Source organism: Bremia lactucae, linkage group LG1 (assembly GCF_004359215.1).
Source record: "Bremia lactucae strain SF5 linkage group LG1, whole genome shotgun sequence".
Lineage (NCBI taxonomy): Eukaryota > Oomycota > Peronosporomycetes > Peronosporales > Peronosporaceae > Bremia > Bremia lactucae.
Genome location: NC_090610.1, coordinates 4,314,542 through 4,341,696, shown reverse-complemented (window position 1 = coordinate 4,341,696; position 27,155 = coordinate 4,314,542). Strand labels below are relative to the sequence as shown.

The 27,155-nt window shown below is 45.6% G+C and overlaps 2 protein-coding genes across 2 annotated transcripts; one reads left to right on the top strand and one right to left on the bottom strand.

The window, feature by feature from the left end:
- Positions 1-4,732: 4,732 nt before the first annotated feature.
- On the top strand, positions 4,733-7,129 carry CCR75_008082 (uncharacterized protein; the record flags this gene model as incomplete). The annotated part of the gene is made up of 1 exon (XM_067966137.1): positions 4,733-7,129. One exon carries the CDS (start codon positions 4,733-4,735, stop codon positions 7,127-7,129), a length of 2,397 nt encoding a protein of 798 aa, XP_067822928.1.
- Positions 7,130-11,809: 4,680 nt separating this feature from the next.
- On the bottom strand, positions 11,810-14,974 carry CCR75_008083 (uncharacterized protein; the record flags this gene model as incomplete). Its single annotated transcript, XM_067966138.1, has 3 exons — positions 11,810-13,102; positions 13,162-13,941; positions 14,009-14,974. 3 exons carry the CDS (start codon positions 14,972-14,974, stop codon positions 12,224-12,226), a joined length of 2,625 nt encoding a protein of 874 aa, XP_067822927.1. The 3' UTR covers positions 11,810-12,223.
- Between the last annotated feature and the right edge of the window lie 12,181 nt (positions 14,975-27,155).

Sequence of the window (27,155 nt, the reverse complement as noted above, 5' to 3'; positions counted from 1 at the left end):
CTGAATTCTTATCGATAAATAGGTATAGACCATTATGTCTATTTATTCCGCAGACTAATCAGCTGTAGAAGTAATCAAAGAGAGTTACTAGATAAGATAGATAAGAATTCATTTACATGTTTAGTATTAGTTTATAGTTAAGACAACATTTACAAAGATAGATTAACAAGACACTTAACTATATTAATACAGTTTTCATTTTACACTCTTAAGCTAACTTGCCTTAAGAGAAGTCTTCCTCTATACGTACAGTGTACGTCACCTAACGAGAGGCACCACTCACATCTGAAGCAGTGTGAAGTGGACTTGTACTGAAACAGTACAAGTCGCAGTGCCCCGTTACACCTGGTAGCACTTTGTAGTCCGTCCAAGGACCACATTTCCCACATTTAACATGGACATGTTAGATGGTAGTGGGAATACGCATCACGTTTCCCCTGAAAGCTACTCCTTTCTAAGTGATATAGAAAGGAGTGCGGTTGAACGAATGAGTTCATCCGTAGGAAACGATGCAATCCTGGCATTACTGTCCAACTTAGACAGAGATGCCCTCCATTCAACCGTCGCCAAGTTCATACAACATGAACTTGACGAGATGAAGGAAAAAGTAGCCTTGCTGAATCAGCAAGGCTCTCAACAGGCGGAACTGTTGAGATTACAACAGGTACAGACCCCTGTACCTGGGATGACGCAAACGCGTCGTCCCGAAACTCTNTTGTAGACAGACTCAGCAAGATGGTACATCTTGCTGCCACAGTCGATCACGGCTCCGGGCTGTGCCCGTGTCTTTATCGACACGGTATTCAAAGACCACGATTTACCCCGTGAACTTGTCTTGGAAACAGATCCACGCTTCACGACGGAATCTAATAATCCGTATTCAGATCTCTCGGAACACGGCTGACTATGTCAACTTTTGATCACCTAGAAACAGATGGTCAGACGGAACGCGTCAATCGCTTTCTCGAAGAGATACTTCGAGGTTACGTCCAATCGTATCCGAATTGGAGCGAGCTTTCACCGATGGTCGAATTCGTCATCAATAATTCAGTGCATACGCCTACAACGCATACACCAGTCTTCGTGAACGGCTAACGCCATCCACGCATACCCACCCAATAAGAGGGATCCTCCAGTTTAAGGGGAGGGGGGCTCGCACGAGAAAAACCACTTCTGGTATATGCACATCACGCGTCGAAGTTACCAACGACGCAAATGATGTCGATGTCAATTGCTTCGACATCAAAGATGAGATAAATCTCATGCCAGTGCGCTTAAAGCGCACTGATAAAGACAGAACAAAAGAGTCGGCATAAGAACTTCTGCTGGCTCGAGAATCGGTAATCCGTTTCGTTCAGGTTTCCATTGCTAACGCAGTGTACCGGCAGAAACGGAATGCAGACAAACATGGAAGAGCAGATGTTCTTTCATTAAAAATTAATGACTTAGTACTACTCTCTACGGTAAACTTACTAAGCGTGTAGTCACTAATGCAGGTAGCAACAAACTACTACCCAAGTTCATTTGACCTTTTCTTGTACTGCATCGATGAGGCAATGCGTACACTATAGAATTGCCGCGTAGGATGCGAACGCTTCCTACGGTTTTTGTTGGTCGGCTCCACCCATAACATCAGCACGCGGTTTCTTCCGAGAACGGATCTGACCACCCTTTTCAAGAATTCGAAAAGATTCTTGTGATCACAAACCAGATTCTCATTTTGAATCTGGAGGTTATCATGTCTGGTCCGAAGATCCTCAAAACCGCGATGATCGGACGACTGCTCATCACGAAGAGTGGACGACAGCTCATCACGAAGAGCTTTTAATTTCCGTTCGTACTCCAACATGGAGTTCGCACTCTTCGAACAGTCTTCCAACAGTTCGATGTGTTGAGCCTGCACCGTCTGCTTCAACGAGCGAAGCATACCGCGCTCGTGATCAAGTCCCTTCTCCAATTCATGGAGGAAGTGATCGAGTTTATCGATCTTCGACTCTAGATCCGACACATGTGTCGGATCTAAATTTTCCTCCCCTGCCACAACCATTGGTGGATTCCCACGGTGGTCAACGTTTCTTTGTGTAACGTATTTAAAACCTCCGTGATGTGCAGGGGCAGCGAACGAGTTATCTCTTTCCCTGGCGCGGTTATTTACCTTCACACGACAGCTTAGAGCCTCGTTCTCAGCTAATTACTTACATCGAGAGACTCGTCCGTCAGTATGACGAGCCCCATCCGCTGGATAAGAAGGTCCATCGGAAAACACGCGCCTCTGTTTCATGTAAATCAATTGCAAAACGTCAATCCCATCGCGGATCTCGATGGAGATGCGAGCCTTTTCCAGGGCGAAGAAAGGGAATAGACATCCTCTTTTACTCGCTTCGTGTTGTCATCACAATACAGACAGGGATCACCGCACGTGAGGCATGGAAGTCCTGCCTCACGTGACAATTGATGCAATTTATACCTTGCACCGGTTGGAGTTCGTTTCGCAAACTTAACGCGAATTGCTTAAGTCTTTAAAGCCAGGCTTCGCGTCCAATGTCTTCGATATAACGAATGAACGCGTTCCAGTCTTGCATCAGCGAGACTTTATCTCGCTTGTTGTTGCCACTAAACCATCGATGCTTAAGAAAAGCATCGAGATAAAAATCTTCCTCAGCGCGAAAGTTCTTCGCGTCGGAAAAAGGCCATGTAGCTTTGTCGCAATGAAAAAGTACTATTTATTGGGAGGAGTAGTCTCTCCAGACAAGCTATCAATTAGCTGCGCGAGCAAAAGCCACGGCATCTTCACGGGGGCATGATGAGACATTTTAGTGTCTACGATCCCCTGAATGGGTACTACATGGACTTTTATTACGATGGCTTACGCCATCGTCATTATGTTCGGGTGACCGCACGGAAGATGGCGCTGGCAATGAGGAAATATCATCATCGTCGGGACCAATCATGCTATAGCGAACGCTATCAGCACGACTATCCGATAGAGCCCCCCTCATTCGAAGGCTCATAGTCAGTCGCCTATCGACGTTCAGCGACTATTCCACTCTCACCGAGGCGGCCATTTCATCCGACTCGAATTCAAAGTCGACCTCCAAAGGGGAATCGCATTCACGTGGTAAATCACCACGTGCACCCACAACATCTAGTGTTGCGGGAGAAGACGATACTACGGCAGACGGCACGTCTGCCGCAAGAGACAATAATGCGTCGCCCGCGGCTGCATGAGCCGCAGTCGAAGGCATCGCGCTACACGAATACCGCATGGACTCGTTAACCATGCAATAGAATTAAAAATGATGAATCTGACCAATCAACATCGTATTTAATAAAGTGGTCTTATAGTGACCACTCTATCCAATGACAGTCACAGCTGTTGTCGTCAAAGGGAGAGGTGATGTAACGGGGTGTATCGTTACATGAAGTTAACACTTAAAGGTTGTTAATAATATATTATCTAAAAGGTAGATAATATTTGAAGAATATTACTTTACATAGTTATATTCTAAAAGCTTATCCATTGGTAGATATAGACCATTATATCTTTTCTCCGCGGTTTAGTCAGCGCTGGACGCGCGCAAAGAGAGAGACAGATAAGACTTAATTACAGGTTTTGTATTAGTTTATAATTAAATTAGTATTGAAAAGATTAAAACAGAAGAACATAATCTTATTAAATACAGTTTTAAAATTTAAATCTCTTTTGAAGAAGTGTTTTAAAGAGCACGTACTTGTGTACGTGAAGTGACGTGAGGCACTTCTTGAACTGAAGCAGTGCGAAGTGGACTTGTACTGAAGCAGTACAAGTTAGTAGTGCCCCGTTACACATATATGCTACCGTGTAACGAGGCAACAACGGTACTAGTTAACCTACGCTGATTAAAGTTAAGGAGGTGTACCTTGAAACTACATGTACACAAAGGTACAGAGAGAGTTTTCTTACAAAGCTAAGAGAACTCAGCTTAAAAATCTAGACTTAAGGTTAATAAGATAAATAGTAAAATTGTATTAATATATTAAGTTTTCTACGTACGATCTTCTATATATTACTGGCTTTCTTAAATAATTAAATTATGAGTATGACGCCTACTTGCGCACCGCCGATGAACAGGCTACCACGTGTAACAAGGGACTTTTTTGATAGTACTGACAATAGTACTAGTTGGCCTACACTATTCACAGTAAGGGAGGATGCCTCAAAACTACACGTGAACAAAGTACAGAGGAAGTTTTTTACGAAGCTACGATAACTTAGCAATAAGGTCTAGTCTAATGCTTAGAATAAAGAGAAACTAAAACATTACTAATATATTTAGTCCTCAGTAACGATCTTTCATCTACTACATAAATTATTATATTTATAACTAAGTTTGGTTTTTACTTGCGCATCGCACAATCGTCTCCTGTAACGATTAGCGGGGTAAATTTTAAAATTAGATTAACCAATCAATATATAACAATTTGCACTTCTTTTCTTATTTCCTCTTAAGAAATAAATATATCATTTCTCTTTAAGGAAATAATACTTTATGTAACAGCACACCGCGTTACACAGGGTATTTACCCAAAAGTAAATAGATTGATGGGGAGTGATAAGATTCAACTGTTGCACCGCGTCTCATGTTTAACTGAAAGTAGTGGAATGTTGTACGGAAATTTTGAATTGAAGCTTTAATCATTAATTTCATTTTTCATTCTGCGTCCAAACTCAACAGAGAAAGACGAAACAGAAATGGTGAAGCTCTTATGTGCCTTAGTCGGAGAGGGAAACGTATTCAGTGTAGATATCGACGGAAAAGAGTTAGTGGGGGACTTGAAAAAGGCTATTAAAACTGAAAATCCGTACAAAATAAAATGCAGTGCTGCCGCCCTCAAGCTGTACTTGGCGAGGAAGGGGAACGCGTGGCTGTCGGACAGCGAGCCGAGTGCACAGCATCTCATAGCGGGAAATGTGAATGATGACATCAAAATTATGCTTAATTGTAAGCCATTAAAGACGTCTTGGCCTATCCAGGATTGTCTTGACGAAAAACAATTGCCCGCGCCGCAGCTAAATCAAATTCACGTACTGGTAGTAGTTCCAATTGACACTGTTCCTCAATTCGTCCACCCAAAACAAACTCTCACCATTTCGCCAAACAGTGCAAGGGTCAAAATTGTGGAAAGGTATGAGACTGTCTCTAAGACACTTGCGAAGACAGAGCAAGTCGAGTCACTTTCGAAGACAATCCGCATAATTCTCGAGGGGAATTTTAAAGTCACACCATTTGTCGTTTTGGAAAACTCGTCTGGTACGGGGAAGACGCAAATGGCATTCAACTTGGATGCCACTGGAAAGTTTGATGTTTTTTACATTTGGTGTGCTAAGTTGGGTGATAGTGCACAATCCATCTGTGCAGCGTATATATCACGTGCCAGAGCTTTCGGGATTTGCCTCGAAGACGACTTTGACATGACAAAACCTGAAGGAGACAGTACGGGCAGTATCATATCATTGCAGCATACAGCTTATCTATCTCTTTATGGATTTATTTATGCGGCACTGCTCGGAAAAAATGAAGTTGATAGAGCGGTCAGGACTCGCAAAGATGTCGAAAAGGCACTTGAAGATCGTGCTGCGAGTGGAAAGAAGCCCTTCATCTTTTTTCTAGATGAATTTCCACGTGATATTGATCGAGAAACCGCATTAAGCGATCATGAAACTAGTATGCCCGCGCCAACTACTCAAGAGGCTTACGATCATAAGCGTCGACTTCGTCTCATGCTAAACGTATTTCGATCGTTTGGACTTGTTGTGATAGCCAGCTCCACGAGTGGTACGGCACGTACTTCGGCCTTGGTTTCCTCTGGATCAAGAACCGATTCGGATTATTTGTGGTGCACAGTCCATCCACTTTTCCCGCGTACTGTAATCGGCTGTGACATTGGAATGTTGCCAACCGTTATACAAAACATTATCGCTAATAGTCGACCGCTCTTTACTGAGATTGCTCTCGAGTACATGCGGAAAAAGCCGTGGAGTGTCGGCAGCAATACAGTAAATTACTTAAATGCACTGGTTGGGCATTCGGCACGAATATTTGCCATGATGAAGGGAGGACGACCTCTAGATTTCAAAATTGGTCAACTGTGCTTGTTGCTGTGCTCAAGTTATCGTGCTGAAGACGGCAAAGCAAATTTGATTGATGGTCATTATGCGTGCTTAGATGAACAGAAGACATTTGGGCTGATGCTGAATGGAACCGGCCATCTATATAAAGTCGAAGGTGAAATTGAAGCCGACAAAGCCAAAGACGAGGCTCAAGACAAACGTACCTGGGAATGTCGTAATGTGTTTCCTCACCCGGCTAATGACGTGCTACTACACTTGACTCTGACCGGCGGCAAGTCATATCATCCGTTTGGCCGTCCCTTGCGTGAGGTCCTGTTGTCATTGTCGACTACAACATTGTATTTACATGGTACCAACGAGCCAATGAACGATGGGCAGCGTCTCGAAGCATTGGTGTCAGCAGCTGTCGTGATGGCGAGTCATGTTGACGGACTCGGCGGAGTGGCACTGACGACTTTTTTGGGTCGGCTTTTGGTCGAGTTGGGCGTCAGTTCACAAGATGAGAAGATCGAATTACCTCTAGGTTTTGAGATATGCGAGAATTGGGTCATTCCATTTTTGTCTCCTCCAAACGTGGAATGGCCAGCTTGGCTGCTTCATGACGAATCAATGCAGTTCGACAATCTCGTCCGAACTGCAAACGGTGACACGATCGACTTTCGTATTGATTCCGGGCTGATTTCTGTTGAATGCAAGGACCATAAGAGGCCTCTGTCTCTCGAGACAATAAAAGAGATACTGTTGCATGTACCCGCTGATTCCAAAGTGCATGTCGTTGTGACGAGATCATTGCAGAAACATTATTTTACGAAAAAAGGCACATATGCAACATTTGTGCGAGAACACAATTTGCCATTAATGGATATTTATCACGTTTCGTATGGGTCGACGCTAAAGGAAATAGTTGGGATGGAGAGTCAAGAATCGCAGAAAGTGCAGTGCATGGATGATGGCAGCACGAAGAACTGCGAAAAAAAGCTGGTCATTTTCATCGAGACTGGCAATGGGAGAATCTAGTCCCTGGAATTCTATCTGCATTTTGTTTTCTTTTTAATCAATACTGTTTGCTTTAACGTATATTCTATACAAATGCGTATTATCATGTATTCAACGCGTCCTCCAAAGCGTAAGAATTCTTCGACAGGAGCTTGCTGCTTAGTTTTAAGGTGGAGCAACATGGTAATGATGAAACGAGGTGTACCGGTACAGAAGTACTATTTCCTAAATGAGTAATAGTAAGTATCATGTTATTGAAAAGACGCAAGCAAAGAAGAAAGATAATTATCATTTCTGATTATTCAACTTGATAGTTCCAGTTTTACCAGATTTAGTAATATTGACGCAACCCCTCCTAATGTTAATACACCAATGTGATCAAATACACAATGATTGGACACAAATGTGCACCACACCCGTGTTCTGGGTCTAATTACTATTATTTAATAATTGACCATCCCCTTAAGTTCACCAAGTGTACTTAACGTAGACTGTGTAACATTAGGGCAACTTTAGCCCGTAACACCATCCCTCCCTTCAAGAACGAATTTTTATTTTTAAATTCGTCAAAGAGGAGAGAGGAACTGCGATCAGCTTTACGCCCCGCTAGTTCACTCAATCACTCTAGCGCACGCGTTTACATACACGGCGCCAAAAATGCCACCTAAAAGTGGCCACGTTGGTGGGTCGTCTGCGAAGACGCCCACTCAACCTCGCACTAAGCGCACGCGCCGCGTTAATTCGCCGGCCGCGTCTAATGCCTTAGTCGGAACGCCGACAGCCACTGCGGCTGTCGCGTTAACAGGGCTAAAGGATCCATCCCACTTTAACAGTGAGGATGTTGATCCGTCGCTCATTGTCGACTACAATGAGTCGACACCGTTGCCGTCACCTCATAGTAGTTATGCGGGCAACGAGCACATGAGGAGTGATGATGCGGCATTATTGCCCATCCAAACTTCTCTCATGGCTCACAACGCGGAGACAGCATCATTAACGAATGCTGTCCCATCGTCTGCGCTGGAAAGCGCAGCGACAGGTAATGAGAGCGCTACCCATAAAGGCGCAGCCGCTTCTCCGTTGGGTATAACCACAACGCCTTATGCTCAGACCATAATTCATAATGGTTCTGACATAGAGGATTCGGAGCCTAAAGCTCCGCCGACGACACGTGAACGTGCTCAGTCGGTGTCACAAGCCAGTCGTTTAGAACGTGGCTATGTGACGGGTGGCATTCCAAAGATGCCCCCTCCATCTAAATGGCCTCGTTTAAACGGGTCAAGAGCGTCGCTCCTAGAGCGCGCTCTTCTAGATGCGCATAAAACGCTTGGGCGTATTTTCCCGGTCCCGGTCGTGTTGCGTTCAAATGAAACGCCCGACCAATACAAGGCGGAATTCTTGCGCCGCATTCTGATGCGTTGAAGCAGCGGTCGCAACGAATTAATTTCCTTCGCTTGCGTGTGAACGAGATAATGGGCGGTACTGTACCCCCTGTTTCTTCTCACAACGCTACTTCTGCTAGTCCATTTGAGTCTAGCGAAGAGGCCTCAGCTGGTGCTCCTTTTCATAGGCAGCCACCAAGCCGGGCACATCTATACATAGGGTAGCGATCGGTTCCTAAGAGTCAAAATTCTTCGGGTAACCTTTTCATTGGACGAAAATCTGATACCTTTGCCCCACGGAGCGGTGGGCAAGCAACCTTTTAATAAGGAAGCGTTGATTCTCACCCGTATCACTCAGTGCAAGCGGCGCCCGATAGGAGTGGCGACGTCGCCCACGTATTCGCGGCTGTCTGACATTCGTCCGTTCAGTCACAGGCGTTAAGCGCTGCTGAACGACGTATTGTGTATCTCGAGGGTCAAGTCTCGCGACTGACCTCGGATCTTTTTAATGTCCGAGCGAAGGCTCGTCAGGATTATAAATGCCTGAAGACTCTTGGACCTCTTTGAGAGGATGATGCTGAGGGATCCGCGTTACTCGCGTGATGTCCCTCGCTCTCCAAATCCTGTTCGTGGTGGGAGGAATCGGTCCGATAGCTTTTCGCCTTCACCGCCCCCCTCACCCGAACGACGCTTGACTCACTGTCAGCGTCACCATCGGTCTTCTTAGACGGATGAGGATAAATGCTCTCATTTAGGTCTACATACCGTTTCAGACAACCCACGTAAAATACGGGGTGCGCCTTTATAGACGGAGGTAGGGTGAGCCTATAATTTAGGTCTCCAACCTCTTCGACCACCGTAAGGGCCCAATGAAACGCGGCAACAACTTCGTAGTACCTCCAGGCAGTAAGAAATTGCAATTTTAGGTAGGGTAGCAGTGCTTAATAGTACTTTTTCTCGTTGTGCTTGTCATGTCCGCTTGCCATTGTGTCACGGACTTTACGTGTGATGGCTAATCGCTCATCCACAAAGCGTTAAGCCTCGCTCACGCTTTTAGCATCAAACGCGCCTATGACACCGCTGAGATATCGGTCATAAGGCGTAGTTTTATCGACCACTGCTAAACTGGCAGGGTCACGAGGGCAAGTTTCTGTCTTTGAGATGATACCCTCATGGGTCATGGTCATATTGACGAAACACTGTCCCTCTTTCGCACCGAGCATAGTGAGGGGACCTCGCCCACTAAGACTCGGGCTGCTCAGAAACGAGACTGGCGTCCGAGGATGGTGCAGTCCGTTAATGTAAAGCGGTGTCTCACCCGTACTGGCGTGGACACTGTTATTTATAGCGAACTCCACAAAGGGCAATTGCTTGCTTATACCTTGCACCGGTTGGAGTTCGTTTCTCAAACTTAGGGCGAATCGCCAGACTTCGCGTCCAATGTCTTTGACATTGCGAATGAACGCGCTCCAGGCTTGCATGAGCGAGACTTTACCTCGCTTATTGTTGCCGCTATACCATCGATGCTTGAAAAAAAGCATCGATATAAAAATCTTCCTTAGCGCGAAAGTTCTTCGCGCTGGGATCAAGGCCATGAAGCTTTGTCGCAATAAATAAGGGACATTTATCGTGAGGAGTAGTCTTTCTAGACATTCTATTAATCAGCTGTTCGGGCAAAAGCCACGGCTCCTTTTCAGGAAGATGAGACATTTTACTGTCTTCACTCCCCTGAGTAGTACCCACTGAAGCAGGAGTACCACAAGAACTTTTCTTACGATGGCTTACGCCATCGTCATCACCACGCATAGAAATATGTGCGAACGACGGCACGGGAGACGGTACTGGCGCTGAGGAATCATCCTCATCGTCGGACAGTGGCGAATACTACCAGCACGTCTACTCGAATGAGCCCCCTCATTCGAAGGCTCATAATCAGCCGCCTGACGGGTATCAGGCGACTGTTCCATCCTCCCCGAGTCGGCCATTTCGTCCGACTCGCACTCATAATCGACCTCTAAAGAGGGGTCGTACTCACGTGGTGAATCACCACGTGCACTCGCAACACCAAGTGTTGTGCGAGTGGAAGACACTACGGTAGACGGAACGTCTACCGCAAGAGATAACAATGCGTCACCCGCGGCTGCACGAACCGCAGCCGAAGGTTCAGCGCTATCTTCACCCCGCATGAATTGTTCCTTCATGCGATGGAATTTAAAATGATGGATCTGACCAATCAAAAACATTTTAAAAATTAAGTGGTCATTTAGCGACCACTCCACCTAATGACATTCAGAGTGATTGTCGTTTAAGGGAGGGGTGATGTAACGGGGTGTATCGTTACATGAAATTAACACTAAAAGGTTGTTAATTAATATTATCTAAAAGGTAGATAATATTTGGAGGAAATTACTTTATATAGTAATTTCCTGAATTCTTATCCATAAATAGGTATAGACCATTATGTCTATTTATTCCGCAGACTAATCAGCTGTAGAAGTAATCAAAGAGAGTTACTAGATAAGATAGATAAGAATTCATTTACATGTTTAGTATTAGTTTATAGTTAAGTCAACATTTACAAAGATAGATTAACAAGACACTTAACTATATTAATACAGATTTCATTTGACACTCTTAAGCTAACTTGCCTTAAGAGAAGTCTTCCTCTATACGTACAGTGTACGTCACCTAACGAGATGCACCACTCACATCTGAAGCAGTGTGAAGTGGACTTGTACTGAAACAGTACAAGTCGCAGTGCCCCGTTACAACTTAAGTTACTGGATCGACATGAATGGGACAGCGCACGTTGATAAGGTGCGCGGTGAAGCTGGATAACAGTAAGGCACGCCGTTGTAGTGTGCATGTGGTAGCATGTAGCAATACGTAGCTACCAAAGCGACAAGGATGTGTAGGCCTAAGTCGGACGGACATTTTCGGGTCGTTAGGATAATTAAATGACTGTAATGTACCAAAAAAAAGTGAAGTAACGTGTGGCACTACTTTCACTAAAGAAATGCAAAGTAGACTTATACTGAAGAAGTACAAGTCGGCAGTGCCCCGTTTCAATATGACTCGGCACAAGGGATGACTTGATCACTTGCCGAAAAGACCGAGCAAGCTTTCAGATAACTCGGATGTTAGATCACTGTAAACACTAAAGCCAGAATCTACAGCACTCATATTTTTTCCAGGAGGGCTCATACGGTTTGTCATACGTATGCGTGCAAATGCTACAGAATGGCATGTAACGAAACTCGGTTATATTGCAAAGAATTCGCTAAATTATCGCTGCCGAGTATTTTTTTCGAAACTCAGTGTTTAAATTGCTATAAATTTACAATACTTACATTTTCACTAATTGGTGACAATTTAAGACGGGTACGGCTTAAAGATCTCTTAGAATGATCAATAATAAAAAAAGCTGATCGTCTCTGCTGAATTTTACAGACAATGTAGTGGCTTAGCTGCAGATAGGCTCTTTTAAGGCGAAGCTATAGAGATTGGATCGCTACTCCTTAAAAAACTTTTAAAAAACTTTCGTGCGAGGCCCAACTTTGCAACGACACAAGGCACCCAAGACTTTTGATTTAGTTTGATAGTGTCTGCAGGCGTTTTGATGAGTCATGCTACAGCGCCTGTCCTGTCCTCGAACCATTCCAATGTTGTGCAACATAATAGCGCCAACTTATAGCTTCTATAGACAACACCACGTGCTGCTTCACCCATCCTGTCATTCTTTTAAATGCAATCGACAGACGTCTAATCCACTCTGTCCAGTCCATGAAATACTTTGCAATTCGAGTGTAAGGCGAGCCGACGAATGTGACACGGTCGAAGAATCTGCTTTCCCTTCTTGCTTCCAGTCGCATGCGTCCACCTCAAGAACATCATAGAAGCTTTTACCTAGATAAAGACGCTTGCCATCTTCGGTGCAAGCAAAACCCACCACGTAGCGTACAGGCATCCCATCCAATGCAAAATCCCATTCCACTGCCAATGAAACTGATTGCGGACTGTTGCGCTTGAATGAGACAAGCCTCGCATTTTCGCAGCTCTTCGGCTGGCTGTGCACGCTTCGGTACACTGCATCAACCGTACGATTGCCGTTGCTACCGACCACACAGATTTCTCCAAGGTATGCCAAAAAGTCTGAAGTTTCGCACATTTTTCTGTTATTCTTGGTGCAGAGAACGCCGATTTCGACGATATGTTTTTGGTCCCACAGCTGACCCCCAATACGATAAGTTTTCTTGCACCAACCGTCAGAAAGACCTTGTATTACCTCAGCATTTACGCCTTCGATATTGAAAGTATCGGTACGAATCGGATGGAAAAGATGCTTTTTCATCGATGCCTTTGCAACCGTTGATACAACAATTTTGTCTTGATGAATAAGTCGAGTTTTTGAGCTCGATGCGTTATCTTTAGAGCGCAATATCACATAGTGCGTGGCACAATCCAAGCCTGGACACACTGTCAGCACGAGCAGACACACAAAATCATCTCGTACTGCAGTCGTGTATGAAATCTCCACGGTTCGAAGTGGCGAGAACTCAATATCCACATCAAAGAGCTTGAAATACGCTTTTTCGCGTCCAAATAATTGACCCTATGGCTCACACAAGATTAGCAACCTTAAGCTGTAGTATGACAAGTTCTTGTACTAACCTGTATTTGAACGCTGGCACCTCCTTGAAAGGCTGTATTATACGAGATAATCGCCTCCATAGACCCTGTAGCAGTAGAGACAGATGCACCAGTGTGCAATGCCTGATCGGGCTGAATGCTCTGCTCTGTGACATCAGACCAAATGGAAGAGCTCACACGAGATCCTTCTACCCATACACCAACACCATATCCCACGTTGAATGCCGTATAAAAGCAATTCTCCCCACCTAGTGCATCATAGCACGGGCTTTTCTTTTTCCAGCTTTGCCGCACAGTATTCCAAAAGGAATTCTCGACAATACCTACTGGAACTTTGTCTAAATGCTGCCAGCTAATGCGAAGGGCAGCAGAAACACCTGAGTTCCAAACCTGACGAAGCAGCTCACTACATTTGATTGTGCTATCGTCAAGCTTTTCGTGTCGTTCGGGCACATCGATGCCCATGTAAATATTATATCGACGATCGCGATCAAAAGCAGCTGAAAACTTGGCGTCTTCCGAAGTCCAGCCATCGTTTGCAAAAAAACCGTCGACGTTGCAAACAAATTCGGCACTGGAATCATCGAAGCGAACGTAGGCGCACTTTTTGCCAGAGCGGGAAAGGCTGCCGTTCCAAATGACGTGGGCCAGTGGATTGTGAAGCTGCAGCATCGTGGAAAGCGTGCGTAGAAAGACATGAATATTCATTACGAGCTCAGGTGAAACGTCATTTTGTACAACAATGAGCCAGCCATCAAAACCACTTTGCCTCGCGATAGCAGCCAGCTTGGATGCAAATGTCTGCACAATAATATCCAAAAGTATTAGCTACCGACAAATAAAAAAATGTCATTAATTGCGAGCGTACCTCGGCCGAGCGAGTGTCTTTAAATATTTCGTTACATTGATTGATACCGTCAGGACCTTTCGTGAGTAAAGTCCCTAATACTTGAGCCCCGTGGCGATGCCCAGCGGCGATCCACCCACTCGGTGGTGGGCTCACGAGTGCATGGCTAAAAGACACAAACACGTCCACGAGATCCCATTGATAAAATTGTGTTTCATTTAAATCAGCCAATTTATGTTTGAACCGGTCCTCTTTATATTCTCGCGTCATGTCGTAGCACACTAGCAATTTACTGCGTCTACGTTGCTTTGTCGCTTTTAAAGCAATCGGCACACGGCATTTCGACAGATTTTGAATATCAAACGCGCGAAGCTCCAGCACTGTATGCAATAACTTCATTTTTAATGTAGCCACGTCAAAAACTTGGTTGCTATCTTGGACACACTGAAACCCATTCATTGGACTGAGTACCAGAACTCCCGTATTACTTTTTGTATCCAAACGTATGCGACTCCAGTCAAATTGGTCATTAAGCTTAGTTTGCCGTTCTTCGACTAATAGACTACGTAACGGCTGTGATCCGCCCACGAATGTCCCTTTGCGAAATAAAAACTCGTTTTTGGTTGGTTCTTTGTATCGTTCCCGGAGCAATTCCATGACCCTTGTGCCACCTGCTATCCGAGATAAATTTACGACGTGAAAAGGTGCTCTTAACGCATTAAAAAAGTCTTGAAAATGTGCCAAATGATCTTTACTTGCAATAAACAAGACCGTCTCATTCGTGGAGATTTCATGCTCGATGAACGTGATAAATCGCGTCTCGCGAGCAGAATTGATAGATAAATCAGTGGGGGGCGAGATGGGTTGTGTGCGGTAGAAACACCAGTATAGTAGCGCTAATCCGACGACCACCAACGTCGTAATTCCTTCCACGGAGATGGTGGTGCTGCTGCTGTCTTTTGCAGAAGCAGTAGCAACGAGATACATTTGATATTCGACAAAGGAATATTGTTAAGGGTTAATCTTTAGGATAAAACCACTAAAAGATCGTAAAGTTATCGTTTCTGCAGCGAATGTGTCTAGTCACTGAAAGTTATTACTTGTTAGCGGACCACTGGCATTTTGGGCGAAAGTTTGTGGCCACTGGAGCAAGGAATATATAGAAGGAGTGTAAGGAAAGTCAAACCAGTGGAATTAAGAGCTTAGTATATGTAGGCGGCGCTTCTCAAGCGACAAATGTAACGTTAGCTCTTTTGAATCAAAATTCATAAACTACCCCTATTTTTTCAAAATTCACAATATGCCTCTTTCTCATACATAAACTCAGCTAACTTACGTGCGGGATTATCGCATTGCGCTACTTGTTTCAGCTGTCGATTTTTTGCAAAGGAATGACAGAGCATAGCTCGTTTTATCCAAGTTGCCAGTTGGTTCTTCGAACCCCTGGATCCCTTGTGTAACGGGTGTATCGTTACATGAAATTAACACTTAAGGTTGTTAATTAATATATTATCTGAAAGGTAGAGAATATTACTTTATATAGTAATGTTCAGAAATCTTATCCATAAATAGGTATAGGCTATTATTTCTATTTATCCCGCAGACTAATCAGCTGTAAACGTAAACAAAGAGAGAGAGACATATTAGATTTCAATTGAATGTTTAATATTAATTTTTAATTAAGTAAGCATTAACAGATAGAAAGAAGAAGAAACTTAAATATATTAATACAGAATTTTCATTTAACCCTCTTTAAGGTATATGTCTTAAAGAGAAGTCTTCCTCTGCACGTACTAGTGACGTAAGGCACCATTCGCAACTGAAGCAGTGCGAAGTGGACTTGTACTGAAGCAGTACAAGTCGTAGTGCCCCGTTACACCTTGAACAAGGATTCGTTAAGCTTCTATAGGTCGTACGACTCCCTGAGTTGTTGAACCCATTAGTTCAATAGAACTAAGAGACTCTCTGAGTCTAAAAGTCTTCCTCTGACTTTAGGAGCGAGGTAGATCCGCTGCAGTGCGGTTGTTGTGGTGGGCGCCTTGGCGACCTCAGTTAACGCACGAAGTACTCTGGTATACGTGTCGTCATGGGAGGGTAATCCGGCTTCTCGTGCGCACTTGCTAAGTAGGAAGTAGTTTTCGGACTGATTCATATTTAATCGTAATAAAATGTAAATATCTACTTTTACCAATCAAAAATGTCATCTCTGTAGATAACATTACTATGTATTGCAAGCGTATCTTTCTAGATACCTCGCGTGACGGATGACGCTAGCCGTCATCCCCGCCAATATGAATGCCTTCAGGGACATCACATACACAATGTGGGTCACAATGTGAACCACAACCAAGTGGTAGGAACAATTACATTACTCAGTAAGTGACCATACCCTTAAGTACACAAAGTATACTTTACGGTGTGTATGGGCAACTTTAGCCCGTTACACCATCTTCTCTTTAAAAACAAATTTACATTTTGCAAATTCGTCAAAGAGACAGAGCAACAGCGAGCTGCTTTACGCGCCGCGTAGGTCTCTCATTACCTCTTACTACCTAGGTCTTACACGAATATGCCACCTAAAAGGGGCAAAGTTGGTGGGTCGTCTGCGAAGACACCCACTCAACCACGCGCGAAGCGCACGCGGACAGCGTCTAATGCATCAGTCGAAACGCCGACAGCTACTGCTGCTGTCGCGTTAACTGGGCCTTAGAGATCCATCTTACTTGCGCAGTGCGGATGTAGATCCGTTACTATTGTCGATTACAATGAATCGACTCCATTCCGCGTAGTGATGATGAAGAGCGTGGTGGCGCTTTGACGCCCATCCAATCGTCTCCCATCTCAACTAATTTTGAGACAGCAACATTTACCTATGATGTCTCGTCGTCAGCGCTGGTTAGCACAGCGACCATTTATGAGAACGCTGTCCATAAAAGCGCAGCTGCTTTCCCGTTGTGTAAAACCACAACATTTTATGCTCAGACCATTATTCATAATGGTTCTGACATAGAGGAGTCTTAATGTGAGGCTCAGCGGACGACACGTGAGCGTGCTCAGTCGGTGTCACAAGCCAGTCGTTTCAAACGTGGTTATGCGGCGGGTGGCATATCACTTATGCCTCCTCCATCTCAATGGCCTCGTGTCAACGGGCCGAAGGCGTCGCTCCAAGAGCGCGCTATTCTAGATACTCATAATTATTATGGCGTCTTTAATTTATGGAAGATTCAGGAGAATCGCTTGGACGTATTTTCCCGATCCCGGTCGTGTTGCGTTCCAATGAAACGCCCGACCAATATGAGGCGATATTCACGCGCCGGTTTCATCCATTACGACGCGATGAAACAGCGGTCGCGGCGAAGTAATTTCGCTCGCTTGTGTGTGAAAGAAATCATGGGCGATACTGTACCCCTTGTTTCTTTTCACTAGCTTGGCTAATCGCACTTCCACAAAACGTTAAGCCCCGCTTACGCTTTTGCATCCAACTCGCCTATGACACCGCCGAGAGGTCGGTCATAGGACGTAGTTGTAAATAACGAAACATCGTCATTGTTGGAAGCACAGGAATTCCTTGCCGTGACTCCATACTGACCACTGCCAACCCGGCAGGGTCACTAGGGATAAGTTTCTGTCTTTGAGATGATGCCCTGTTTCGTCATATTGACAAAACTGTGTCCCTCTTTCGCAGCCCGAGTCTTAGTGGGGGAGGGTGGCGCATCCGTTTATTTGAAACGATGTCTCACCCGTACTGACGTGGACACTGTTATTAATAGTGAACTCTACAAAAGGCAATTTTTTGCTCCATTCTTTGGGAATCGCTATCGTGCGTAATAAACTGCCACGACCCTATTGGCACTTTCAGTTTGGCCATCGGTATGAGAATGATTTGCGAACGACATGTAGGGCTTGCTACCTAGCAGATCAAACACATGTCGCCAAAAACCTGACGTTGAAATGTTGATCCCGGTCCAATACTATGTCCTCGGGCATCCCGTATAGTCAGTAAACATGATCCAGGAACAAGAGCTGCCTCCTTGCCTGTTATCGGTATTTTGAATGGTGCTTAATGCGCCATCTTGCTCAGTCTGTCTAAAACGACGACGAGCCCCGGCCGACCCTTGTGGTCGGGTGGCATGCCAAACATGAAGTCCAGCCTGGCTCACTTTCAACAATTCGTTGGAATCGGTAGCGGCTTCAGTGGCGCACTGCTGGATGGTGCAGGCTTAACGCGCTGACACTGTTCGCAAGAGCGAATATAGTTGGCCACCCATCTATATAGATGTGGCCACCAAAATTCCTCTGAAACTATAAAAATGTCTTTTCACGGCCCAGATGCCCCCTAAATGGCGCATCATGGAGCTCTTGAAGAATTATCAACTTGAGATCTGTGTCATGAGGCACATATATTTTCAAGGGATCACAAGATGACAGCTGATGCCATAACAGCCCATCGCTGTAGCTAAAGCGATCTAGCTTAGCTTTCAGGTGCGACGGAAGGGAAACCTTTCGTCCACCAAAGTGATCCAACAGCAGGCGACAGTGGTCGTCCTGACTGTAGCTCTCTTTTATCTCAGAGGCTAATGAGCTCGTCACGTGGTATGCCTTCATGGCTGCCAACGTCGACGGCTGAAATTGTGCTTTCGCACTAGACACACTTTCCTGGTGTCTTTTCTCGAAGTATGGTCTGCGCGATAAAGCATCAGTCAAGACATTCGACTTTCCCGGCTTATATTCAACTTTGAAATTAAATTCAGAGAAGAATGTGAGCCATCTTGCCATTCTAGGCGAGAGGTGCGGTGAGCTTATTCCAGTCCGCACTATTGCATGATCTGTAAAAACCACAAATGGTTCGGTGCCCAATCGGTGCACTCGAAACTTGACAAGAGCATGCTGTATTGAAAGTAGCGCTTTATCATGCAGAGGGTAATTTCGTTCCGCGGCTTATAGAAGCCGGGAATGATAAGAGATGACACGGTCAACGCCGTCGTCATCCTTCTGCATGAGCACGCTTCCATTGCAAAATTATTTGCATCACAGACGACGCTAGAAGGCTTATCCTCGTCTGGCAATGCCAAGTCCAAGGCCTCTACAAGAAATTGCTTCACTGATGTGAAAGCATCTTTTTGATCTTCCAACCAAACCCAGTATGCGTCCTTTTTAAGGAGTCAGTATAATGGGTTAGTTTGCTGAGCATAATTCTTGCTGTATTTATGCAAGTAATTAGGAATTGGCGCAAATCCTTCACATGCCCGTCGGATTGGCCATTCCTTTACTGACTTTACCTTGTCTAGGTCTGCTCGTACACCATGTGCAACTACGATGCAATCCAGCAAAGGTATCTCAGGGACCGCTATGACGCACTTTTGCAAGTTGACGTACAATGTGCTTGATGCGTTTGTAGAATGTCGGATTCTCGGCCAATGCTATTGAGCCTTGGTTGTCCTCATAGATCTTGACCGCATCGCTTCTCGACATCTCAACGAGCTCACACAGAAATGCCTTTAGCCACACCGCTTCTTGTGCTACTTCTGGCAACGCCATGTGTTCGACTTCCGTAGACGAAGTGCCACAGTGCGCTGCTTCTTGCTTTTCCAGCTGATACATCCGCCGCTCATCAAAAATGCCACTGGTGCTTCTTCTTGACTCTGTGTCTCCAGCCCAGTCTGCATCCGTGTAGCCTTGAAGTCCCTTGTCACTTGATGCTTGAAACTTGATACCATGCAATTTGTGCCTTGTATATACCTGAATACTCTCGTGAGTGCTTGCTAGTGTGTCGGACATAAAACTGTAGCAAATTGGCTGATCACTGCTACTACCGCAGCGAGATCGGGGCGTGTATCGACCGTAAAGTACATCAGGTAGCCGACAGCATTTCTATATGGTACCCCAGCCATGGACTCGTTGTGTTTGCAACCTCCTTCGCACATAAGCTTTTTTTTGTCAGCTTGAGTCCCGGATCCTGTGTATTCGTGCATAGTAGGGCCCGAGAACGGGCTGAGCAATAGAGTCGCACAAGCGTCATTTAGACGCTGTGTTGTAGAGTGATATTGGAGTATGTCTCCACTCTGGACAAGTTAGCTGATATCATGACGAAGCCTATTCCAGCGACGCAGTTTTGTGTGCTTCGGAGCAAACTTGGTATTCAAGCGTCTCCCTAATCGTCGAGTCGAGTGAGAGTGTTAGCTAGGAAGCGACTCGACTACATCAAGATAGTACCCATAATTACCATTATATACCGGTAATGACGTCACAGTGTGACGTCATGGGGATGACGTTAGTAGATGACGTCAGTAGTTTCTAGAAGGTTCTATGAGCTATGATTGGAGAATCAATGATTGGCTTCGAGGTAGCTATAGGTTGCGAACTAAGGACCTTAATATATTCACTTTGCATTTCGCCAAGTAGTGCTCACTTGACCTTAGCATAAGTCAAACAGTGGGAGCTGTGCGATGGTTGCGCACCTGGCAAATAAACGCGAGTGAGCTTCATGCAAAAGTCGCCTCATCACGCAAATAAGCTGCTAGAAGTCATTCAGAGTGACGTGAGCGGTCCTATGCAGTCAGCGACTTTTAGCGGTAAGTGGTACTTCGTCACATTTACAGATGAGTACTCGCACTTTACCAGTGTTCTTGTTACGAAGCAAGTCGGAGGTCTCAAACAAGCTCGCCAAGTTTGTTGCGTTCACTGAGACTTAGACCGGCGGAGTTGTCAAAACTCTTCGTTGAGACAACGGTGGTGAAAACACTTCGAGCGTATTGGCCAAGTTCTGCAAGCGTCGTGGTATTGAGCAAAAATTCACGCTACCCTACGCTCGCAACTGAATAGGGGGGGGGGGCGAACGCATGAATCGTACACTCGTGAATTGCGCAAGATGTATGCTTGAGCTCGCTGGACTGCCGAAATCGTATTGGGGCGAAGCATTCATGACCGCTACCTTCCTTCGCTACCGCTGTCCAACGCGAGGTATTGTATGGAAAAGTCACTATATCAGGTTTGGACCGGGAGGAAACCAGCGCTGGCAAATCTAAAGGTGTTTGGCTGCCATGCATTTGTAACAGTTCCAAAGGAAAAACGTCGCAAGATTGACTCTCGAACGGTACGCTGTCCATTTCTCGGCTACTCGAAGCATGAAAAAGCATATCGTTTCGAAGAAAGATTGAGAATGGCCGTGTACTAGTGAGTTTGATGCAAAATTTATGGAAGACATGTTTGACAGTGAGAGATGCGTCCGCCAGAATAGCGCGATTGTTGTTCAAGAGGCTGATGAATTGGCCGATGACGACTCTCCACAACTCGAAGAAACTGATCAAGAGAATGAAGAATGTGAGCAGAGCGAAGAAATGGAGCCTGGCACCAAGCGGCACGAAAGGACTCAATCGCTCGAAAAAGCAGCTGAAATTCCAACGTCTAAGCGACACAGTAGATACCAATCAGTAAAAGAAATGTCTGCTACGGCACACGATTTTGAGGCTGCGTACGTTGTGGATTCAGTGGGAGAAATGCCGACCACGTTCAAGTCGGCGATGGAATCCAGCGACGCAGCCAAGTGGCAAGAAGTATGCAACTCGGAAATGGAATCGCTTCAAAAGAACAAGACATGGACGCTTGTGCCGCTACCAAAAGGGCGCAAGCCAATAGGCAATCGGTAAGTGTTTCGCGTCAAAGAAAATCAAGACGGTATAGTGGAGCGACACAAGGCGCGTCTAGTGGCTAAAGGCTTTGCACAGAAGTTTGGCATTGACTACGAAGAAACGTTTGCGCCTGTGGCCAAGTTTACATCTATTCGGATTCTGCTCAGTTTGGCTGCCAAGTACGGACTTACTGTCCATCGGATAGACGTAAAGACAGCGTACCTCAACGGCCAGCTCGACGAGGACATCAACATGGCGCAGCCAGATGGCTTCAATGATGCAATCAATCCGGACTATGTGTGCAAACTAGAACGGTCAGTGTACGTGCTGAAGCAGTCGCCTCGCATGTGGAAGAAGCCCCTCGATGATTTTATGCTAGGGCTCGAGTTCAAGAAATGCGAATCTGGCCACTGCGTCTAAATGAAGCGTGGTAGGCAAGATATGATCTTTGTTGCGCTTTACGTCGATGACTTAATTTTGGCTAGCAGTAATGAAAAGGTCAAGTGAGCACTAGTTGGCAAAATGCAAAGTAAATATATTAAAGGACTTAGTTCGCAAACCTATTGCTTGTTACCTCTAAGCCAACCATTACTTCTAGCCAATTAGCGCTTCTGAAATATTCTAGAAGCTTCTGACGTCATCAACTGACGTCATTACCGGTATCTGCCGGTACCCGCCTTTGGCCTGCTTGCTGCATGAGACGCCTTTTTCACAGCGTCCTTAAGAACACTCCCACTCGACTCGACAGCTCTTGGGCCTTGTATCCCGAGCTTGCCACGAAGTACGCAAAACTGTGTCGCTGGAATTGGCTTGGTCATATCGGCCAGCATGTCGAGAGAAGAAATATATTCGAGAATCACTTGACCGTCTTTAACCTTGTCGTATACAAAATAATATCGAATGTCGATGTGCTTGTTTTGCTTGTGATACTCTGGATTCTTTGCCATTGCAATTGAGCCTTGGTTATATTCATAAATCTTGACCGCTCTATCCGTGGACATCTCACCGAGCTCGCACAGAAATGTTTTAAGCCATACTGCCTCTTGTGTCGCCTCTGACAGTGCCATGTACTCAGCTTCTGTAGATGATAGAGTCACCGTATGCTGTTTCTTGATCTTCCAGCTGACACACCCGCCACTCATCATAAAAGCGTAGCCGCTTGTGCTTCTTCGTGACATCGTCTCTCCGGCCCAGTCCGCATCCGAAAACCCTTGCAGTCCATTATGAGTTGCTGCTTGAAACTCGATGCCACGGCATCGAGTTTCGTGAGTCCTTGTACCTTATATATACCTGAAAACCCTTTTGAGTGCTTGCCAGTGTGTTGGGCATGGGTCTGCAACAAATTGGCCAAGTACTCCAACTGCCGCAGCGAGATCCTGGCGTGTGCCAACCATAATGTATCAGGCAACCGACAGCATTTCGATACGGCACACCGACCATAGTTTCACTGTGCTTGCATCCGCCTTCGCACATGGACTTGGTCAGCTTGAGTCCTGGACCCTGGGGCGTCCTAACGGCCTTACTGTTGTCCATGTTGAACTTCGCTAAAATATTACATGCAAACTTGGTCTGCCGCATCGTGAGTGCCCCAATCTCAAAGTCTTGCTCAATTTCAATTTCAGGAAATTACTTGAGCTGGCCCATATCCGTCATCTCAAATATGTGGCTCAGGGCTAACTTAGTTTCTTGTAGCATCTTGCTGGTACTGCTAGCCAATATAAGTCATCGACGTATCATGCAACAAAAATCAGGTTATGCTAGGACTGGAATTTAAGAAGTGTGAATCCGATCACTGCATCTAAATGTAGATGCAGTGATCGGATTCACACTTCTTGAATTCCAGTCCCAGCATAAAGTCGTCAATTGTCTTGTTCCACATGAGAGGTGATTGCTTCAGACCGTACAGCGACCGTTGTAACTTGCACACGTAACCTGGATTGGCTGTATCACTGAAGCCATCAGGCTGCGTCATGTAAATATCTCCGTCGAGCTGACCATTAAGAAATGCTGTTATCACATCCATTCGATGGACCGTAAGTCCGTACTTGGCAGCCAGAACTTAGCAAAATCCGGATCGATTAAAACTTCGCCACCGACGCAAACGTTTCTTATAGTCGATGCCGAATTTTGTGCGAAACCTTTCGCCACAAGGCGCGCCTTGTATCGCTCAACTTCACCAGCTTGGTTTTCCTTAACTCGAAATACCCATCGGTTGCCGATTGCCTTACATCCTAACGGCAGGGGCACAAGTGTCTAAGTCTTGTTCTTTTGTAGCGAGTCCATTTCCAAGCTGCACGCTTCCTTCCATTTTTTTAGCTGCGTCATTGGATACCGTCGCCAACTTGAACGTGGTTGGCATTTCTCGCACTGAAAATCCACAACGTACGCAGCCTCGAAGTCTTGAGCTGTAGCTGACATTTCTTCAAGCGATTGATATTGACTGTGTCGTTTGGGCCTTGGCGCTTCAGTCGCTTTTTCGAGCGATTGGGTCCTTTGGTGTCGCTTTCTGCCAGGCTCAAATTCTTCATTCTGCGCAGATTCTTCATTTTCGTGATCGGTTTGGTCGTGTTGTGGGGAGTCCTGTTCAGTCGCTTCATCATCATCTTGAATAACGACCTCATTATAGCGCCGGTCGCGCTTCCCACTATCAAACGTATTTTCCATAAACTTTGCGTCGCGACTGACAAGCACACGACCACTCTCAACTTTTATGCTCTGAGTAGCCAAGAAACCGACAGCGTACCGACCAAGCTTCAAATTTGCTTCGCTTTTCCTTAAGTACTGTAAGCTATGCATGGCATCCAAAAACCTTCAGATTCGTTTCGCAGCAGAGATACCGTGGTAAAGTGCGAGTACTCATCCGTGAAAGTGAGAAGTACCGCTTGCCGCTAAAAGTTGTTGACTGCATAGGTCTACACACATCACTGTGAATAACTTCCAACAGTTTCTTTGCATGATGTGGTGACTTTTGCATCAAACTCACTCGCGTTTGTTTGCCAATCGCACAACGATCGCACAGCTCCCACTGATTGACCGACGCAAGATCAATGTCAACACCATAGTTCCTTTTGACGATAGTGTCTAGACCACTATATCTAATGTGTCTAAGTCGAAGATGCCAGAGGTACGAAGTGGTGTCCCCATGGCATCCCGACGAGCTTGTCACATTGGCTTCGTCAGTGCCGACGAGCGTCGTGCATAGCCTAAACAGCCCTTTACCCTCACGGGATCCAAGTTTTCACTGCAATCCTTTTGCTTTAGCAAAGCATCCGTCACTTTCAAACGTGACTGGACCCACGTCCTTCGTAAAGCGTCCAACGGAGAAGAGATTGCGCGATAATTTCGGAATATGCCATACTCCTCAAAGCACTTCCTTCTTGGTTCCATGCGGAGTCTTCATATACATCACGATGTTACCAGTCCCGACTGCCTGGACAACACCATCGTCTGCTAAGTGAACGTCCACCGGAGAAATACCCTTGAAATTCTTCATGAACTGTTTCGAGTACGTCATGTGCTGTGTCGTACCTAAATCGACCAGCCATATGCAACTTGACTTGGTAGTCTTCAAATGTCCACCAACCGAAAAAAAGATAATCGTCAGAGTCGTCTTCACTCTGCGCGACGTTTGCACGCTGTAGCCGCTGTCGTTCTGTGTTCTCGCGAATTCGCACGGGGCACTTAGCGATCCAATGCCCATGCTACCCAAAGTAGTTACAGGTGCTGTTGGCCTTGACCGGTTTTTGGCGTCCCTTACGCCGACCGTTGTCCGTTGTCATAAACGCTTGTCCTTGCCCGTGGCGGCTCCATCGAAGCCGCCACCTTGTTCCTTCGCAAACCTATTGCTTCTTACCCTTAAGCCAACCATTACACTTGTAGCCAATCATCGCTTCTGGAATCTTCTAGAAGCTTTTGACGTCATCAACTGACGTCATCTCAATGACTTCACCGCATGACGTCATTCCCGGTATCTACCGGTATACACCGGTACCCGCCTTTGGCCCGTCAAACGTTTCATTCCATACGCGCGACGCTTGTTTGAGTCCGTACATAGCCTTGACCAGTTCCAAACAATTAAAATTGTCATCAAACTGTACTCCTTCAGAGATCTCGCAATAAACTTGTTCTTTTATGATTCCATACAGAAATGGAGTGTCACATACTTGACAACCGGCGAAAAGGTTTCGGTGTAATCAATGCCGTACTTTTGTTTGAAGCCATTCGCGACGTGGCGAGCCTTGTATTTGTCGATAGATCCATCCGCTCTGCGGTTGATCTTAAACACCCATTTGGTACCAATGGCACGTTGAGCGTGTGGCAGCTCGGCAGCACAAAATACCACGCAGAGCATGATTTCGAGCTCCATACGAATTGCCTCGCGCCAATGAACTTGCTGCGGTCCATTCATTGCCTCTTAGAAAGACTTAGGCTCTGATAAGTCGATCGATCTTTCAACGGCATTAGCACTTGCACGCCAAAACAGAGGAGAAGCAGCTTCGTCATCTTGGTCATCATTCTTTTCTGCATCGTCTTCCATACGCGATTCAATGGGCGCGCTTGCTTCTTCAAGACCATTTTGTTGTCGAGCAGCAGGTAATTTCCTGGGTAGGTTTCTCTTTTCACTTTAGCGACCTTTTCGCTTTCCTGTCTGCTTGTACTCCATTTTTGGGGAAGCAATTTCGAGATCTTCAAATTCCGAATCATCGACATCTTCGTCCAAGCTTATCGGCAGAAACTCGAGAACAGACTCATCGAAGTTAACATCGCGACTAATAATAACTTGCCCTGCATCGACGAAAAGACTCGATAAGCTTAAGATGTTTCTTCGTAACCGAGAAAAATTCCGACGCGAGCCTTAGGGTCCCATTTAAGTCGTTTTTCCTTTGGAGTTAGAATGTACGTCCGGCAGCCAAATACACGCATGTGTTTTACACTGGGCTTCGACTCTTAGACAATCTCATAAAGAGTCTTATGCTCAAACTTTGGGTGACGGCAGTCAATTCTTGACGTATATGGCTGTCATTGCTGCCTCAGCCCAGAAACACTTGTCGAGCTTGGCGTGATGCAGCAAACTGCGTCCAATTGTAACAGTTGTCCGAATAGCACGCTCTGCCGTCCCATTAGTCTGTTGGGCGTACGGAACTGTAATTTGATGCTCAATTCCTTCATCTTCGTAGAAAGTCTTGATCGAGCTTGTCGCGAACTCACGAGCTCCATCGTGCACCCACCTGTTCTGGCTAGAATTAGAGTCGCTCAACCAAGCGATCTCTATAGCAAAACAGGAGGGCTTTAGCCTGAAACAGGCTTCGTCACTCGGGGTCATATCGTCCACCGAGACGACACGAAACCATAGGTCTAGAACTGATGGATGTCTCGTATACAGAGAGCGAGAAACCTTGCTCTTCGAGTTACTAACGGTTACAAAATTAAATCGTTGTCAAAAGATAGGCCACTAACTACCCTATAAGTGTAGTGCCCCACGGCCAGTGCCTAAAATCACTGAGCAAAAGAACCGACCTCTCGCTAGGAACAGCGGAAGA